The 19,817-nt window shown below is 43.3% G+C and overlaps 1 protein-coding gene across 1 annotated transcript; it reads left to right on the top strand.

The window, feature by feature from the left end:
- Positions 1-680: 680 nt before the first annotated feature.
- FKBP4 (FKBP prolyl isomerase 4) lies at positions 681-19,817 on the top strand. Its single transcript, XM_062487427.1, has 10 exons — positions 681-882; positions 4,440-4,584; positions 5,756-5,898; positions 9,628-9,748; positions 10,319-10,475; positions 11,485-11,575; positions 11,920-12,003; positions 12,585-12,770; positions 13,295-13,534; positions 16,669-19,817. The coding sequence occupies exons 1-10, from the start codon at positions 799-801 to the stop codon at positions 16,765-16,767; spliced, it is 1,350 nt and encodes a 449-aa protein (XP_062343411.1). The 5' UTR covers positions 681-798; the 3' UTR covers positions 16,768-19,817.

The raw sequence follows: 19,817 nt of genomic DNA, 5'->3' as shown, positions 1-19,817 counted from the left end.
CACACGGCTCCTAATGGGACTCCAAGCAATGGATGCCCGATCTCCCCGGGCTGCACGCTCGCTGTAGGCACTGTGCTTCTATGCCCACCTGTGCTGCCTTTTCCCGGCCCACCCAGTACTGCATGGTTGGCAAAAATGCTATCAGCCATACATCTGCACAGGGTTGCTAAAAGAGAGGGGATCAGACGGGTTACTGTTATTCTAAGGGCAGCCTACAGCAAAGCTTCCCCAGGGCAGCACGCAGCAGCTCCTCCTCGCTGCCGGGCCGGGCTCCCCGGCATCACCAGCAAGTGGAGAGCGCACCTGCCCTGCAAGCTCGGCGCCGTAAAAGCGCGCCCTCCTTCCTATCATAAATAAACTCCTTCTTCTTCTTTCTTCTCCTCCTCCTCCTCCTCTTCTTCTTCTTCTCCTCCTTCGCCCCCACCGCCCCGGAGTGTAACGTGGCCAGACGGCAGCCTTCCTTACCCTCGCCGTCCTCTCCGCCCCCGGGGCGATGCACACTTTCACCCCGGCCCCTGGCACGGCCGGCCGCTTTGCGGCAGCTCGGCGGCCGCTCTAGAAACTTCTCGGTCCCTCCCTCTCCCCTCCCCTTCCTCCTCCTCGCCGACCAGGGGCCGGCGCTGCGGCGAGAGCAGCGGGGAAGGAGGCGTGCGGCGCCCGCCCCCAGCGCGCTGCCCGGAGCCAGAGGCGCAGCCAGGCGCTATCCTAGGCGCTATCCCAGCCTCATCCCGGCGCTCGCCGCAGCACCGAGCCCGCGAGGCAGCCCTTCCCTGCGCAGAGGTGGCAGCGGCAGGCGGCATGACGGCGGAGGAGATGAAAGCGGACGGGGCTCCCCTGGAAGGGGTAGACATCACTCCCAAGCAGGATGAGGGCGTCCTGAAGGTACCGGGCGGCTGTTCCCCATCCTCGCCCCCCGCGCTACCTCGGAGGGGGTCCCCGCGCCGGCGGGGAGCGGGGGCGGGAAAAGCGGGGGCATTCCTCTTGGCCTGAGAACGGGTGCTCCTCGGGCGTTCCGGCCCCACCGGACCCATTGTGTGCCCCGCGGGGAAGGGGACGAGCCGTCCCCGGGTGCGCAGGCAGGGCTGGCGCAGCGCGGGCTATTAAAGAACGGCGGCGGAGGGCGGCAGCGCGCCCCGGCTGCGCAAGCGCTGCCCGGCCGCCCGCGGGGGCTCCCCGCTCTTCCCAGCTCCCACAGCCCCTGCCGGGGCGAGCCGGAGCTCGGGCTGCCCGCTGGGAGAGCTCGGGGTCACGGAGGGGCTCTGCGGGGAAAAAGCGCTTCTCGCTGCGTTCGGGCTTTCCCCCGCGGTTTAGGGGAAGAGGCGGGGGCGGGCCGGGCTCGCCGTCCGGTCCAGCAGCGCGGGTTGTAGGGGTCGGGGTGTATTCCCGCCCCCCTCCCCCCAGCACGTGTCCGGGGCTGGGAATTAAAGATGGAGCCCCGGAAGGGCACGTGTGGTGCTCCGTCGGTGCCCGTCCCCGCCGCGCCTCCCCTCAGGCCCAGCCCCAGCCCCGGGCGCGGGCTCCGGGCAGTCCCCGGGCCCAGGAGCGCGGTACCGCGGCCTGGCCGCCCCTCGGTGCCCCCGGGCAGGTCCCCGGCGCGGCCGAGGCGGAGCGGCTGCTCTCCTTTGTACTGGGGAGGCAGGCGATAAGGGCAGCCGGATTTATACCGTGAGGGGGAGTTGCGCGAACTTCCTCTGTCAGACGTTGCCTATTTCCATATGTCTAGAAACTTCCTTAGGCTCTGCTAAAAACTTCAGCGATTATTTAGAAGCGTTATTCAACCGCAGTAAAATTTTGCGGTTAGGGTGTTCAGAAGGAGATAAGGGCGCCGCAGCAAAGGCAGAATTCTGGGTTTAACCTTTAGAGCCTTCTAAATTCTGGGTTCGTTAGGGAGGCGCTGTCTCCCGTTCAGGAGGGATATTAGGGAGCAGATTGAAGATGTTGGCTGCTGTATTTCTGCTTTTCGATGTTTCCTTCTAGCATGCTTAGGTGAGAATTTTTGGGTTTTGCGCATAGTACAGTATCAGGTCAGAGTTCTCCTCTGCATGGCTGCCCAGGTCTCCTGCAGCTCAGATCCCTTGAGTATGGTAGAAGGCAGCGAGGGTCTGCCTGGTTCAAGCAGTACCTAATTCTTGATGATGGAGAAGCAGCAGGTGTTTTTTGGGCTTGTTTTTTTGGGTTTTTTTTTGTTTGTTTGTTTGGTTGGTTTTTTGTTTTGTTTTTTCTTACGTATTTTTTTTTTTAGAGGAATGGAGTAGAAAACATTACCAAACGAAGTGAGGTTGTGAAAATCACAAAAGTTGTGATTGTGACATGATAAGTAAAATACCACAGAGGTCATGAAGTCCAGCCTGCATGGATTTTATTTTTCTCATAATTGCTGGAGTGCAGAATGCACCTATTGAAATCAAGTGTCTAGGTCTGAACTAGCCTACACTAATTTTGTACTGGTATTGTTGCAGTGATTCCAGGATTGTGTTTATTTGTTTATTAGCTTAATGTTAGAATAGTATCCACAGTTTTTTACCTGATATTACTGAATATGCTTGCAAAATTCCTAGAATAAGTAATTAAGTTTGGAAAGAAACCATTTGAAATGCCATATGAACTGAAAAATAGTGTTTCTCCATTTGAAAAGGATTGTAAACCTTAAAGAAAATAGGATTGCCATATTCAGAAGTGAAACTTTAGTCTCTTAAAAATGGAACAAATGCAAAAGAATAAACTGTATAAATAGTGAAAATGAGATACTTGTTACTCTAGAATACCTTGCTGTGACACTACAAGACTATGGCATTTGATAAAGTTTAGTAAATTTCTATTAAGCGTAGTTTTTCAAAATTACATCAGTCTGGCTGCTTTGAAGTGCTAGTTTGCATCTTCTTTATATAGATCTATGCCTAAGCATGATGTAGGTTAGGTTGCTTACCTGATTAATGTGTTTTTCTCATAACTTCTCTGTTTCTTTATCTCTGTGAGCGTGGTTGCTTGAACTTTTGCCTTCCTTGGGGAGACATCAGTAGATTAGTTTTGTGATGCTAATAACTGCTGTGGTGCTGGTGCAGGGTAAAAGGATGGTGTGCTGTGTGAGATCAGGCATCCCTTTTCATGTTGAGCATCCTTTCCTTAGGAAACAGCAGGCAGGATTTTCAGGATTTTTTTTCTAGGTTTGGTGGGTTTTTTTTTTTTTTTTTTTTTGTTTTTTTTTTTTGTTGTTGTTGTTTTGTTTAGGGTTTTTTTGTTGTTGTTGTTGTTTTGTTTTATGCTTTCAGTGAGGTGCTTTCAGGTTGTTAGTATGACCAAAGCTGTTGATGGTGAAGCTTGGTTTTGCATAAAGGCATTTCAGTTGTGTAGTTAGTCGAAGGGATGGTGAGAGGCCAGGTGGGAGATTGACAGTGGTGGGTTGCAGGAACCTGAAATTTGTGAAGGAGACTCCCAAAGGTCTGTATCCTTCAGTGAAAAACATGATTGATACAGAAACATGACACTTAAAGTAGGGATGCCTTGTAACTGTCCTTGAATAGATGTTTATCTTCTATAACAGAATGGTTTCCAAGTCTCCATGATGCAAGCAAATAGGGTCCTCCATTGGTCCCCTTTTGCCTGGCTAAGATAATGCAGAACTTTGGCTTAGGGCTAGATGGTTTCAATCTGTATTGGAAAAAATTCAAATCTGAACTGTTATGGGTAAAGCCTCACATCCTTGCTTGTGAGATATGTCACTATTATCCTTTAATTTTATATAAACTTCAAATGAACACCAGGGAGATTGTCCCCACTTTCTGAATAGTGTAGATTTATTTAATACTTGTCTTGCTGGGCAGGCTAGGGAACCCCATGAGAAGAAAGTCAAATCCTTGCAGCTGTATGTGAGACAAGGGTGCTGGGTGCTGGCCATCCATGTCAGAATGGTGGGGAGACAGAATTATTGTGAAAAGTAGTTTTCAAGTATTACTGTGTAGGCTAATAGAACTAATCTGCTAGGGTTGAGATGCTGCTAACCTTTGTTAAACTGCCTGGTTTAGTTCGAATAATTAAAGATTACATTTTGGAATAGACTTTGCATGGAAAGAACCATCTCATTCTCTTATTTAAGTGCTTTGCCTAGAATATTGAGCTTGGCTGTGTTGATAGAGGGGTGATGAGGCAAATGCTTGAACAAAGAAGAAAAAACCCTGCCTAATGCAGGGATCTGTAAGCTGGTGCCAACTGTTGCCTGTTAAATTCTTGTATCATAGCACAGCCATCTTGAGGTTCTGCATTTGCTGCACTGTTAATCTGCAGAAAGAACAGCCAGTCCATTTCCAGGTGACTGAGGGAAACCTGCAAATCCTTTGTCTGCTAAAGATGATAGCACACGGATCTAGGTATTTGTGATTCATGTCCAGTGGGCAGGCAGACTTGATTCCCATGATGTTAATGCTGCTTGCTGTTTTTCTCAGGTTGTCAAGAGAGAAGGCAGTGGGACAGAGTCTCCGATGATAGGTGATAAGGTGACTGTCCATTACACAGGATGGCTTCTTGATGGCACAAAATTTGACTCCAGTCTGGACAGAAGAGACAAATTCTCATTTGACTTGGGGAAAGGTAATATTTTGTTTGATGTTGATCAATTTTGGTAATAATTGAGGTAGGATTTCCTTGTGGGGGTCCTTTGCTTTTCAAAATTGCTATGTAAACTTGTTTTCAGAGTTTATTCTCTTAGAATGGCCATGTCAGAATGTCGTGGAAATTTTTCTGAGTGAGAGATCTGTGTAGCCCCTTGTGAGGCCTACTGAAGAATTCACAGGCCTCAGACAAAGCACTCCAGGGGAGCAAATCTGTCCTGAAATGTAGAGATAAAGGTAGACAAATAGCCAGAATATGTGTTTTGTTGTTTCGGGGTTTTTCTGGGGGCAGACTTCAGTTTAGGAGTGTTTAATTGTGACCAGACACTGGGACAGGGTACGCAGAGGCAGCTGTCAGCTGGCTCATGATGAAACATACTCTCTTTTCCAAAAAATTCTCAAGTTAACCCAAATATGAATCTTTGAGCAGTGCATCTCTTCATTATCGAAATCTTTCATTTTTTGAAAATCTACGCATTGTTGTTCCAGCAAATCTTATTACTCAATTTTGTATTCTTCCCTGGAAGTTCCTTACTTTCTGCTTTTTAAAAAAATAGATAGTATCTCATTTCTATGAATTTAACTGTACTACAATTTGAGAAGATATTAAGTGTACATATTAATACAAGACTAATACGAAGTCTGCTTGATTAGTCAAAAGGAGCAGCAATGAGGAGAGCTTGAGTAAGAGAAGGAATTTTGTAACAACTTTTCTTCCCTTTGGAAGGAATGCTACTACTTTCCTCTTCCTTTCTGTTACAAATGTGTAACTTTTAGTTACCACTAGGGCCGTTCCTTGCCAGCTGATAAACTACAAAAAGAAAAGGCTGTTAGTTTGGATTGTTTTCAAAACAGGAGCAGACAATCTCATTATTGTTACTTCCTCACACTTGGGACTGTGCCAAGCACTTCAGCTGGTGTCTGTGTTCTGTTGTTATATAAAAAGAGTTGTTACACCTAGAAGGAAGAAATGTTTGGGCCAAATTTAGAAACTTTAGAATTTGATTAGGCTTAAAACTGATGTACATAAATGAGAGTGAGCACAAGTTCTTCAGTATTTCTGCTGCCTTACCTTTTGTATACCAAAAGTGATGATGCTCATTTTCACTTGATCATGCTTTTCATGTGTGGTGGGCATTTGACTTGCACAGGTGAGGTGATCAAAGCATGGGACATTGCTGTGGCCACTATGAAGATTGGTGAAATCTGTCGGATTACATGTAAACCAGAATATGCCTATGGCTCAGCTGGCAGCCCCCCAAAGATACCTCCTAATGCTACACTGATTTTTGAGGTAAGTGAGAGATGGTCACTGAAACTTGACGCTTGAAAAAATGTGTGATGCAATATTCTTTCAAAACAAGATTGTTACGTTTTCTAAGGAAAATAATATGGTCCCTTTTGGGTAGTGTGGACAAAATTTTAGTCTAGCTGCCACTGCTCTGTAATGACCCTGTAATGGGTTCCTTTCTCTTTGAGTTTTTAAAATACTTGAATGATCTTCAGTGATCAGTTGTAATTTTTCATTTACAGGGTGATTTGCAGCAGTAAAGTGCAGGCTGGGAGTGCAGATTATTCAGTGGTAGACTGAAGTAGTTAAGAAATTTAAATCTTTAATCCACTTCATAATACTCAGAGTAATGATACATTTAATATTATGAGGTTTTCAACAGCAGGAAGAGCAATTAATGCCCTCAATAATACATTTTTTATACTTATTTGTATATTTGTATATACTTATTTGTAATTACACATTATCTCTTTATGAGCTGTTTCAGGGAGAAAAGAGGTAATTGCCCCATGTAAACTGCTGGAATACAATATTTGAACAGCCCTGCAATTGTGAACTCTTCTCTATAGAGCTGAGAATAGAGTCAACCTTAAAGCACCATAAAACCAGTTTGGATTCAGGTTTCTGGTTCATCACCAAAGTCCCTCAGTGCATCCAGCCTACACTGATAAATCTTGCCACCATAGGTAAAGTCCTGTGCACTCACTCAGTCCCTGTGACAGACTCAGCAGTCTTGAGTTTGGCAGCAGGGTAACCCAGTTTGACAACTCACGTGGTCAGCTGCTCTCCTGGAGATGAGCTGCATGTCTTGGTGAGCGTGGAGCCAGTTATCCTTGGTGTCTCAGCCTCACCAGGAGAGGAGAGATTTTATTTCCTACTGATCTTAAAAGTCATTTCCCCCCACATCTTCTCCCTCCTTCCCAAAAGGGGATGGAAATAGCAGCTGTCTCTTGTGTATTATTTCTGAAGTGAGAATGGTGGCTCAGGATGCTGAGACTTGTGTTTGATTTTCCCATTAAAGCTGTTTCTGGAGCACACCCTGACAGTCTCAACAGGTTTGGAGAGGATGTATTTTTCTTACTGTTGAAACCATTCAATTTGCCAACAATTGCTTCAAAATAAATTCTATCTGAGAGAAGGCAGACTCTTTTTTTTTTTTTTAAAGTGCAATTTTTAAAATTACTTTGCTCTAAAGCACTTAATCAATGGAACGGAATCCTACAATTAGGGACATAAGGGAAATTTTAAAAGTGATGTTTGATTTAAGATTGAATGTTCTATCTGAGAAAGGTGAAAATAGCTCATGGACTGAAGACTGCAAGTCTGTTTAGATTTTATTGGAAACAGTAAGCGTCTGTTAAGGATAAATTATACACAGAATCATATAGGTTGGAAGAAACCTTCAAGGCCATCGAGTGCAATCATAAATCCGATACTGCCAAGTCCATCGCTAAACCATTAACCCAGTGCCGCATCTTCACCTAAATACCTCCGGGGAGATTGACTCAACCACTTCCTTGGGCAGTTTGATTTAATGCTAATATCTGTTCTAAACCTCCCCTGATGCACCTTGAGGCCATTGCTTCTTGTTCTGTGACTTGTTACTTTGAAGAAGGGAGTGACCCCATCTGGCAGCAGCCTCCTTTCAGGAAGTTGTATAAAGTGAGAAGGTTACCCCCAAGACCCTCTTTCTCTCCAGGCTGAACACCTCCAGCTCCTCACAGGACTTGTGCTCCAGAACCTTTCCCAGCTCTGTTGCCCTTCTCTGGACATGCTCCAGCCCCTCAATGTCCTTCCTGAACTGAAAGGCTCAAAACTGAGCACAGGATTTGAGGTGTGGCCTCACCAGTGCTCAATATGGGGGAACAATCCTTACCCTGGTCCTGCTGGCCACACCATTGCTGATACAGGCCAGGTGCCATCGGCCTTCACATAACTGGATATTGAATTTGCTTTGCATTTGGATAGTGTATTTGCATTTCTTTTTTTGTCTTGTTTTGTTTTCCCTACTTCTGAGTAATAGGATTAAAAATATATTCTATGTAGAAGGATATAAAAAGTATTGCTAGCTGGTAGTGTCCACTAAGGGATGACAGCTTACTCACTTGGAGTATGTTAAAATTAATACCATTATTTCTGAAAAATAGTATCACTTAGAGCTGTTCGTAAACATTTTCTTCAGCATTTTCTTACATAGAAATCTGAAGTTATTCATGGCTTAGTTGTATTGGATCAAAGTATACATGTTGGAGTGCTGTTTGCTTCTATGCAAGTGATACCAGGTGTAATCAGGGCTGAGCTGATGATTGAAATACAAGCTAAAAGCTCAAGGCCTTCTACCTTGGCAGCACAGTGGGGCATTCTTAAGGGCTTAGCACTACTACAGAGGATGCATGTGGACAGCAGCAAACAGAGAAGCTTTCATTGTACTTTAACGAGAGGTAATACATAACACGGATAAATAAAAGCATGAACCACAAGATGGGATTTGTTCCATCAGACTACTACTGGGTCTGTCTGATGCAGTCACCCAGGTTATTCACTTCCCACTGGACTTTTGTTGATGCTGCCAGTCTGGCCCCTCCATTTACTGGGCCTGGTTTTAGATAAAAGTAGTGTTTCACTCATGAGTCTTGATACCCCCTAATACCTGCCTGAGCAGTTATGCTGAAGAGGAGAGGGGAGAAAGAAAAGCACCAAAGTTGCATATGATGGTTTTGTGCTTCCCTAATAAAATAGCCTGGGGCTCACTGTCTGCAGCAAGTAAGCAGTGCTGTGTGTGCCCTAACTGGGGGAGGGAGGGGAGGGGGGGTGTTGGACCTTAGATCCAGAAAATTTTCCCAAGTTTTATTAAAGTAGTTTCTGGCTAGTATGACTCTCAAGCAGCTAAAGTATCTTCAGTTTTCACTTTAGTCTTACCTAGGTTTACTTTTTATTACTTAACTCAACATCAGCCAAAGTTTTGTACAAGTTGCTTTACAAAAGACCCAGTAAAACTTGGAAGTTCTTTTTTTTGTAATCTGGTGTTGTTTTTTTTTGTTTTTTCTTCCTCATGATTTCTTTTGCTGTGCAAAATAGATAATTGCATAGAATAGTTTTGTTTGGGCTGGGGAAAAAAAGGGGGAGATATACACCCGTATGGTCATCAGTAGGATGTTCTGGAATGACTTTTTTTCAGTCTGACTGAAGAGAAAGACCAGAATATTATTTTTTACTAGATTTCAATTAAAATATAAAGTGGAAGTACTGGTGGATATTCAATTCCTTTTGCATTCCAGTTATCGTAAGTCCAGTGTCAGGAACCTCCACAGCATTAGCCCTGAACTTTTTCTTCTTTTTTTTTCCCAATGAGCTAGTCTAAACAATGCTGATTATAATGGCTTGCTTTTTTGTGCTTAGGAATAATTTACACTATTGTTTTACTCAAACATAGGATATGGCTTTTTTTTTCTTCATAGCAGCAATGACAAATATCTTTTGTAACTAGACTGTTCTTCTATGTCATAGTGGTATTCCCACTTGAAACTATGATTTATATTTACTTGGGAGGGCATGTGAGGATTCCGAGATTCAGACTGGATACCTCTCCTGCCTTAACACTAGCTCTTAAAAATTCTAAACAATTTGTTGCAGCAGCGAGTTTCAAGTTTCAGAGATCTCTGGAGAACAAATCCTATGAGTTACTAAATTGGTCTAATGAGAATAAATGCAAGGCTTTTCTTCCCTCCACAGATAGAACTTTTTGAGTTCAAGGGGGAGGACCTCACTGATGAAGAAGATGGTGGCATCATCCGAAGAATCCGTAAAAAAGGGGAGGGCTACTCCAGGCCCAACGAGGATGCACTTGTAGAAAGTAAGTGTGTTGTTACACAAATAGTGAATGGATTTGCTGTGTGGGGTTGCAGAACCTTTTGGCAATCTACAACTGCATGTCCTGAGGGAGAGGAATAAGCAACTTCTCTTTTCTGTACCAAGTAACTTAAGAACCTGGAGTAAGCTTTCCTTCTCCTGTTTCTAGCAAGGTTTACATTTTCCAGCAGCAACTATGTTTTCTGGTGATACTGAATCTGTTGAAGTGCTTATCAGATCACAAAAGGTGATTGAGTCTCATAAAGTATTTCCATGTGCTAAGTAACAAGAGGGGAAGTGATTCTGGCACTTGCTGCCAGAGTGGAAAAAACAAATGCTTAAATGAACAAAAAAAACAAAACAAAGGGTTGTTAAATTGAGCAGCAGAAATTCTGTTTGCTGCAGTAGCTGCCATGACATAGGCAGCTGCTAAAAAAGAAAAGGCTGTTTAGAAGGAAGCTTTGGCAGTTTGTATGTGCTGCCTGCCTGTACAGAACTCCCTGTGCGCTGCCTGCCCACTGCTGTGCACAGATACCTTCTGATTTCTCTGTCTTGTTCTGGTTTTTGTTACCAGTCCAGTTTGAAGGCCGACACGGAGATCGTGTTTTTGACAAGCGGGAATTGCAGTTTGAGATTGGAGAAGGTGAAAACTTCGACATTCCTCATGGTCTGGAGAAAGCAATTCAGAAAATGGAGAAATCTGAGGAATCAGTGTTCTATCTCAAACCCAGGTATGCTGTTTCTGGTGTTTGACATTGGAAGGGCGTATACTGATCATTGGCAAGAAAGAAATGTTTCATTATGTTGCCTTTCAGCTTTTTTAGTGCTGTGGTAAAAACTTGGATTGGCCCCAAAAAGTGATGTATGAGAAGTATCGAGCTATGATTGCTTTGCCACTTCATAGTAGCAGTCTCTGTAATGTTGATCTCTGAATATGTTTTAAAAATGTTGTTGCTCTCTAACTTAGATTCTAGTGATGCCTCTTCATGACTGCTAGCTGTACAACAGTGCATATGTAGACTTGGATAGGCAGAATTTTCTCTTTACAGTGTGAACACATCTGAAACAAGTGGAGTTGCACCTACTGTTTTTATCAGACTTTAATTTATTTCAGTTTTTACTGATTTTTCTAACTGTAACTGAGCCTGACAGGAGCAGAAAAGGAAAGCAATCTGATCTAGAGAGTTTTCCTGTTAATATGCGGCTTCTTACTGGAGTTGCATTGCAGTACCTTGCTGTAAGCATTTCCTATTCATCACCTAGGTTAGCAGTGTATTAAGTGTATAACTGCTCACTTAATCTTGGTATTTATTGTCTTTGCTTTTCTGAGAATAGAACTAAAATACAAGTGCTCTGAAGGCAATGTTCAGTTTCAGACCATGAATGTTAAATATGATAGATGTAATTTGAAAGTTGGTTGTTTTGCTTTGGCTTATTTTTTAAGGGATTACTTGCTTTTCTTTAAAGTAAACTAAAAAAGCAATAAAATGATAGGAACTGCTAAAAGATTAATGAAGTCAATACTAGGTTTCTCCTACTTTCTTCTGTCTTGTGCTTGCTAATTTTAGAATTGTACCTAGAATTCTTCTAGCCTTTGTCTTGTAATAATAGTTTATGTGCATCCCAAATTTGCATATTTTTTTTTTCCATCTTCCTATGTAGCAAATATAGCTGGATGGATAGTTTTGAATTCCATTCTTTATAGTTTTTGTTTTCTCCCTCCCCATCCTCATTTTACAGCTATGGTTTTGGAAGTGCTGGGAATGAGAAATTTAAGATCCCTCCAGATGCAGAGCTGCAGTATGAAGTGAAACTCAAAAGCTTTGAAAAGGTGAGAACAAGAGATGGAATCCCAAAGAGATCTGGGGGTGGGGGAAGAAGTGGGAGTGCAGCTTTAATGATGACAATGGAATCCTTGAATGGTGGTGTGAAACAGGGAGGCCACTGTTGCCAGAGACGATGGTGACATGCTGGGAGCTTTTGGCTGAAATGATCCTTGTTCTTCCTTTATCCCTGTCTGTTGCCATCTCTCATGCTCTAGGCTGGTTTCCATTAGCAGTGCAAAGCTCTGCTTTGCCAGACTTCTCAACCACACTGTTAGTGGGAAACAACATAGCTATTTGATTTCCCTAGAAGTAGTATTGAAGTTGACTGGAACTGTTCCTGTTTGGGTAGGCTAAGGAGTCTTGGGAAATGAACACGGATGAGAAGTTGGAACAGAGCTGCATTGTGAAGGAGAGAGGCACTCAGTACTTCAAGGTAAGTTACAGTCCTGAAGTAATAATAGCATTTCTTAGTCCATGTCATGAGTTGATAATGATGTTTACAGCTTGTGTCATTTCTGAGTGGTGTTCATGGTATTCTGTGAGATTTTACAGGGAGAACTGGAGGGGAATGTGTCAAAAGAAAAAAAGAAATTCAGCTGGATTATCCAAAGAACTAACTCTGCAGGGAGCTCTCTGTTAAAGCTGTTTGCTCTATCGACAGATAACACAGTGGAGTGTACAGTATTCAGTTCATGCTGTGGGACAGTGCTATGAATGAACAACATTCATTTGGGTAGAGATGCGTGGAGAATCTGTTTAAAGCAATTTGATAGCTAAAGGAAGAATTTCCTATTATCTTTGTATTGTATTTTGAGAATACCCCATCTTCCCTTATTTTTGCATCAAAAGTTGAATATAAGGGTATGTGTTCAGTGAAGTACCAATGCTGGCATAATACCCCTAGCTCTAGTGGGGAACCGGTTAAATATTCCTAAAGATGTTCTGACAAGGGACGAGAGGGAGATAAAAATTACTGCGATGAGCTGTGTGATAATTGAACTGCCTTGTTTACAGGAGGGGAAATACAAGCGGGCAGCATTACAGTATAAGAAGATTGTGTCATGGCTGGAGCATGAGTCTGGACTCTCTGAAGAGGAGGAATCAAAAGCCAAAAGCCTGAGGCTTGCTGCCCACCTTAACTTAGCTATGTGCCATCTCAAGCTAAAGGAATACTCCCAGGCTTTGGAGAACTGCAATAAGGTAGTAGAAGTTTATTTATTCTTGTAGTCTGACAGTTTATCTCTCACTTTAAACATTTTAGGAGCAACAGGCCATGTGGTGTTTGGTCTTTCTTACCAGCTGGCATTTGGGTAGTATGGAATTTTTAGTACACTAAAAATATCCAGCAGGATTATTTTCATAATTGGTGCCCTTTGAACATCTTTAACTAAATTGCTGCTACAGTGAGATATTCAAGTATTTAGAAATAAGAAACACTTGAGGTCATGTTGGCAGAGGTCTTTCAAAGAGCAGGATTAGTCTCTCACTAAATATTAGACTTGCTGGTTCTCCTGTCAAACAGCCTACTATATTCATTCCTCTTTGTACTTAGTTCTACTGTATTTCAGTCACTTTATTAGTAAGCCCTGACAAGACTCGTAATTCTACATCAGGAGGTACAGTTCCTAGCAGTCACTGGTGTTCTGACTGCATGTAATATTTATAAAAGAAAAATAATTACTGTTTGTGGTTTGGTTTGGTTTGTTTTTTTTTTTTTAATGCAGGCACTCGAATTGGATAGCAACAATGAAAAAGGCCTCTTCCGGCGTGGAGAAGCTCACTTGGCTGTCAATGACTTTGAGCTGGCCCGAGCAGATTTCCAGAAAGTGATACAACTTTATCCAAGTAACAAAGCTGCCAAAGTGCAACTGGTGACTTGTCAGCAAAAAATACGGGAGCAGCATGAGAAGGAGAAAAAGATGTACGCCAACATGTTCCAAAGGCTCGCAGACAAAGACTTAAAGGTAAGTAACACTACTCTGAAGATAACAGGAGGTGGTGTCACGTGTTAGACAAGGAAAGCAGTGCTTTAGGTTCTCAGCTTGCTTCTTATTAAAGATAATTATAGCAGGAGAACACTTAAGTAGTCTCTGGGGAGCAGGGATGGAACTTAAAATGCCAGCAGTCAAAATTATTAGGCCATCTTATTCGAACAGGAAAATCAGCAGTACCAACCATTGCACAGAAAGCTTTTACCTATTTCTAGTGAATTTGCAATAGACCAGTGTTAATCAGAAAGCAGTTGAAGTGGTGAGATGAAAACATGATGATGTTTTAGGACTGAAAAAAAAACACCTATTCTTCTAGAACCTGTTGCAAAGAATAGGCTGTTCTGGTGCCCAGGGTGCCCATCTAGTGAGAAGCTGTGTTTGTCATACAGAGGGTGCTGAGCACCATCTTGCTTCTCACAGAGACATTAGGATGTAGTTGATAGTCTCATTTACAGATGTCACATATAGATTATGAAGCGTCAGAAGATTAATTATTCTGCTGTATGGATGGTTTTCCTAATCAGCTTTCACTAGAATTTTAGTAAAAACTAGTTCAGTTAATAATGGCAGTATGTGAATACAGGTTATAACAAGATTGTATTAAGCTAGCAAGAAATATTCCAGGTTACTGGTGAGAATCACATATCCTAAGAAAACATTCTGCTTTTCTTTAAATCTGATGGTCTAGAAGGACAAGATAGACCTGTAACTTCTCAGATAAATCCGGGATTTATATCAGCCTCAAATTTCCTCAGTAACACCGGGGAGTACAGAAGCTTGTATCTTGTGAGGTTATTTTCACCTTTCCAGAATATGCATGGAGAATATAAAAAATTGTCGGATATTGGTACAGTAATTTCCTTTGATTAACTGTGTCACTGAGTGTTTCCAGAGGCATGAGTGTATCCTGACAGTTCAGCCATTTCAGACTGTCAGCTGACAATTTCCTGCATGAAATGCTTTACTCTCTCTCTTCTCTTTTTGGCTAAAGCAGCCTGATGTCAACAGTCCTTGCATATTGGAGGTTAAAAGAATGTAATCTGTCCTTCTAGACATAGTGGTGTAAAGTCACAAAGTATTCTGGTAGGCTGTAACAAAAAAATCTCAGAACGATGAAGATACAGCCACTAAAGTAATTTATTTCTCTGCTGGGTGTCTTCACTTTTGAAATGGTAGGATTTAATTGCCAGCTGTCAGGCTCTGTTGTGAAGGTTCCTTTCAGCTAGCACAGCTGCTGGGAATCTGGCTTCCTCCACTAGGTGTGGGACACAGCAAGTTCTGTTGAGATAGGAAGAGTGGACTGCTGAAACAAGCTGTGATCACTAAAAGTACAGAAGCCTTTGAGCTTTCTTCAGCTCCTAAGATGGATAATTGGTAGAGTAATATTCTTGGCAAAAGGCAGATTTGTAGTCTTTGCACTGCAGACTGTTTGAGATGTTGGAAGAACATGGCATGTAGTTCCATTTTCCCTATCTGCTTGGGATATAATCAGTTTAAAGTTGTAGAAGCCTTTAGGTTGGACTACAACCAAATGTAAATGAAAGGTCACTGGATTTGATGTATGGCCTTACCATTGCCAAGTACAGAAGGACAATCCCTGCCCTGGTCCTGCTGGACATGCTACTGCTGATACAGGCCTGGATGCCAGCGGCCTGGTGAATTCTTCCCAACAAGCTAGATGATCTTGGGAATGTGCAATGGGCTGGGTTTTTTTTCTCTGAGCCATCTGGCCTGCCTTAAATGGATATGGTTTTATGTGAAATGGGATTGCTGTAACTATAAACTGTGAATAATGCTTATTCCCTGAGCCAGGCTTGAGGTAGTTTTCTTGCAAGAAAAGCTTGTTTTCCTGTTACTATGTTTATAGTGCTCCTTTAGCTCGAGCAGTGTCTCTTAGTGGTGGTGTAGTAGAAGTTCAAAGTTCTGGAGAAGAGTTTGTTTACTAAAGGTCTTCCAGTTGCTAAGAAGAGAGCTTGGACTGCAGTTTTGATATTCCTGACATAGTCTGTTAGATTCAACAGCCACTCTTGCATCAGTAGTTCATTAATTTGAAAAGTTCACCTGTGTAAGGTGTGAATTTTTGAAGGTCAGGATGTTGATCACCTTACCTTAAGCCCAGGATTGCTAGCTAACAGATTTTCTGTGGAGAGAAGACTTGGCTCTTGTGTGCTTTGTGGAATGCTCCTAAGGATGAAAAATTGACCTTTGATGCATGAATGTTCTTTTAAATGTGGTTTTGTGCTGCAGCCAAATTTAGATTTTAATGGCCAAATGTAAGATTTTAAGGATTCTACCCTTTTTCAACCCCTATTCACCTCTCCCAGCATTGCAGACTTTGCTTGTTTTTGTGATGGCTCAAGGTGCTGGGCTGACAGGTGGAATAGCAATTTCATTGCACTAGATTTTGAGGTGAGCAAGCCAAGACATTTTTACCTCTCCTTACTGTGCTTGAAAATTATTGCAAGGTCAGGACATGCTGGTTATGTCCTACTGTAAAAGCTGACCTTGGAGCCCCATGTCATGGCTCTCTGCCTTTCCACACCTTTTTATGAGGAAGATGCACAAGGAGAGGGCTTCAGAGCAGCCACATTGTCAGAATGTATTTTTTTCCAGTTAAGCTCTTGCACAGGACATCCAAGTCACTGTTGTTGAGTTTGAAGTGTCTCTTCACAAAACTAGTTGTCCATCAAAGTTACTTCTTCTTATACTGACTGCAAACGTGCCTCGTACAAGTTGGGTTGGGGTAGGCCACGGGAATGGCTGAAAATTAATTACCTTATTGAAGCAGGGCAAAAGCAGTTCCTGCAGAAACTTCACAGAATTTCAGTTAAAAGACTTCTTAGAAGTTGTTGTGTGGCAAGTGGGTGCATGCCCACAGTAAGAATCTTAACCTTCTAATACCAGTATTATATTTTGGCCTCCTCTACACTGCTTCTGCTTTCTTAGATGCATGAAAATTTTTGGTTTCTCTTTGCTGAAGATCCTAGTATCTTTAATTCAGTCCGGCAGCGTAGACAGGCTTTCCAAGTAATGAGAATTAAACAATATTTGTGTTAGCAATTTTGTACAACATATTAATGTGTTTTCTTTGTGTTTTCTTTATTCAGTCATCTGCTACTCTTCAGACAAGCCACACTGAAGATGCAGAAATGAAAGATGCGCAGAATGGAGTTGAAGATAAATCAGAAGTTGAAGCAGAAGCATAAATCCCCCTATTCCATTAGTTTTGTAAATGAGAGAATTTCCAGTGAATTAGACCTTTATTTTTCTACCTGGTTGGATAGTGGCTTCAAGGGAGCAGAGGCTGAAGCCACCATGCCACAGTCAGTTACAGCTTTATGTGGCTGTTGGAGAAGCTGAGTGGCAGCATAAATCTGGTTTAATCTTAGTGACTTTATTTATTTGTTCAGCCTCTGTTACTGTTTGGGTTCTGTCTGGATTTACTCTGCTTGGTTTATTTGCATTTTCATAGAATCATAGAATGGCTTGAGTTGGAAGAGACCTCAAAGATCTAGTTCCAACCCCCCCTGCTATGGACAGGGACACCCTTCACTAGACCAGGTTGCTCAGAGCTCCATCCAGCTTGGGCTTGGACACTTACAGGGATGGAGCATTTACAGCTTCTCTGGGCAGCCTGTTCTAGTGCCTCACCACCCTCAGAGTAAAGAATTTAATCCTAATACCTAATCTTAACCTGCCCTCTTTCAGTTTGAAGCCATCCCCCTTTTGTTGTCATTACTTGCCCTTGTAAATAGTTTCTCTCCATGTTTCCTGTAGGCTCCCTTTAAGGTACTGGAATTCCAGAGTTCGGTCACCCCAAAGCCTTCTTTTTTACAGGCTGGACAATCCCAGTTCGCTCAGCCTTGTCTCATAAGGAGAGTTGCTCCAGCCCTCTAATCATCTTGGTGGGCCTCCTCTGGACTTGCTACCAAAGGTTGATGTGCTTCCTGTGCTGGGGACTCCAGAGGTGGATGCAATGTTCCAGGTGGGGTCTTGCCAGAGTAGAGGGTCAAAATCCCCTCCCTTCCTCCCTCCCCTGCTGCCCATGCCGCTTTGGCTGCAGCCCAGGTTACAATTGGCCTTCTGGGCTGTGAGTGCACATTGCCAGCTCATGTCCAGCCTTTTATCCAGAAGCATCCCCAAGTCCTTCCTGGCAGGGCTGGTCTGGTTCTGTTCATCCCCCAGCCTTTATTGATACATGGGGTTGCCCCAACCCAGGTGCAGCACCTTGCACTTGGCCTTGTTAAAGCCTCATGAGTTTCACATGGGCCCACTTCTCAGGCTTGTCCAGTTGGCATCCTGTCCTTCAGGTGTGTCAGGGGACTTCTCAGCTTGGTTTCACCTGTGGATTTGCTGAGGGTGCACTCTACCCCTTCATCCATCTCATTAATGAAGATGACAGTAACACTGGTCCCAGTATGGACCCCTGAGGGACACCACCTGTCACTGGTGTCCATTGGGATGCTGGGCTGTTGACCACTAGCCTAGATGTGAGTTGTAACTAGGTGTGACCATCCAACCAATTTCTTATCCATCCAACAGTCCACCCATTGAATCCATCTCTCTCCAATTTAGAGGTGTTGTGGGGATCTGTGTCTAAGGCAGAAAATTACAGAAATGGAGATAAATGACACCTGTAGCCCTTCTCTTGTCCACTGGTGGAGTCACTCCGTCACTGAAGGCCACTAGGCTGCTCAGATGGGACTTGCCCTTGGTGAAGCTGTGCTGGCTGTCCCTAGTCACCTCCCTGTCCTCCATGTGCCTTAGCATAGCATCTAGGAGGATCTGTTCCATGATCTTCCCAGGCACAGAGCTGGGGCTGACAGGTCTGTAGGCCCTGTTTTGTCATTGGTGTTTGTTTCTTTCTGGTTCCAGTTTACTTTGATCCCAGGTTCTGCTTTCTAAATTTATTTCCTTGATTTGCTTGAAGTAATCAGCTTTTTCCAGGAGTCCTCGCGAGACTTAAGAACAAATTGGCGCTCCCAGTTCTTCTGCCTTGGGATTGCCCTCTTTCCCCCTGTTCAGTAGGAAGTCCCTTCCGTTAAGTGTTGTAACCTTTCCTGTATGGCTCCTCTTTGCAAATTGCTGAAGGTGAAGACTGAAGTCACATCTTAAGTAATAAAGCTCCAATTAAACTCAAGAAAACTTAACTTTTCGTGGGTTTTTATTGGAATTAGCACAGAAGTGAGAGAATTTACTGTCCTTTGGCCATTCAGTGTTTTCGTGTCCACATAGCCAGTGTCCTGATTATTTTTTGTTGTTTGTTACCATAGAAGATTCCCACAATATTTGATACAGTATTTACCCATGTATTTGCAAAATGGAAAAATTATGTTGCTGGAAACTGTGCAAAAAGCAAGTCTGTAACCTATTCATAGAGCTTGTTCTATGTTGATATTGCTACCTTCCTCTTCACCTACCACATTGTAAAACTGGACCAGAGGGAAAAAAAAAAATATATATACCTGAAAGTGGCTAGCTTTGAAGTGAAAGTAAGTGAAAATGGCTTACATATTGCAAATACTTCTAATGAACTACAAACTCCTGAGTGATTCTAATGTCTTCTTACCCAGATCACACAAGAAAGCTATTACTCACTCTTCTGCTTCTTTCTGCAGTTTGTGTGTCTTGTTTGGGGGTAGGTGTGCTTTTGAATTTTGTGGGGGCTTTTGGTTTGGGTGGGCTTTTTTGTTTGTCTGAAGGCATGGAACATAGTACTCAAACTCAGCCGTTGTTTATCTTATCATGTGGTGTTAAATTCAGCATCTCCAGTGTCCTGTTCTGAGATGGGGGCAGAAGGCACATTTGTTTTGCCTTCTCCGCAGAAGAAAGGTAGAAAATCTGTTTCCTCTCAGATTAAAATAAATGGACTTTTTTATGGTGAGAAAGATGTCTTTGCATGGCATGCCGTGGGCTGGAATTTGTGTGTATATTGCAGAGAGTATCCCTGTTTTAACATGTAATACACCGTGAATTTCTGGTCTCCTTTGCTGAAGCAGAAGTACTGTGTAAGCACTTAACTCGTGGGGACTGGGAGAGTGTCAGGACCTGTCCTGCAGCAGTGCCAGCCCAGCTCGGGTCCTGGAGCTGTCACCAAAGTGGCGCAAGGGCTGCTCGGATTGCTGCCCTGCCCCCTGGGCCCCAGACACCAAATTCAGTGCCTGCTGCTGGGTTGGAGCTTGGTCAGAGGGCTGGGAGCTGCAGTGCTCTCACTCTCATGGGGTGGGTGGGATAGGACAGGGGCAGGAGGGGTGTT

Source organism: Cinclus cinclus, chromosome 2 (genome assembly GCF_963662255.1).
Source record: "Cinclus cinclus chromosome 2, bCinCin1.1, whole genome shotgun sequence".
Classification (NCBI taxonomy): domain Eukaryota; kingdom Metazoa; phylum Chordata; class Aves; order Passeriformes; family Cinclidae; genus Cinclus; species Cinclus cinclus.
This window is presented reverse-complemented; position numbering and strand designations above follow the sequence as displayed.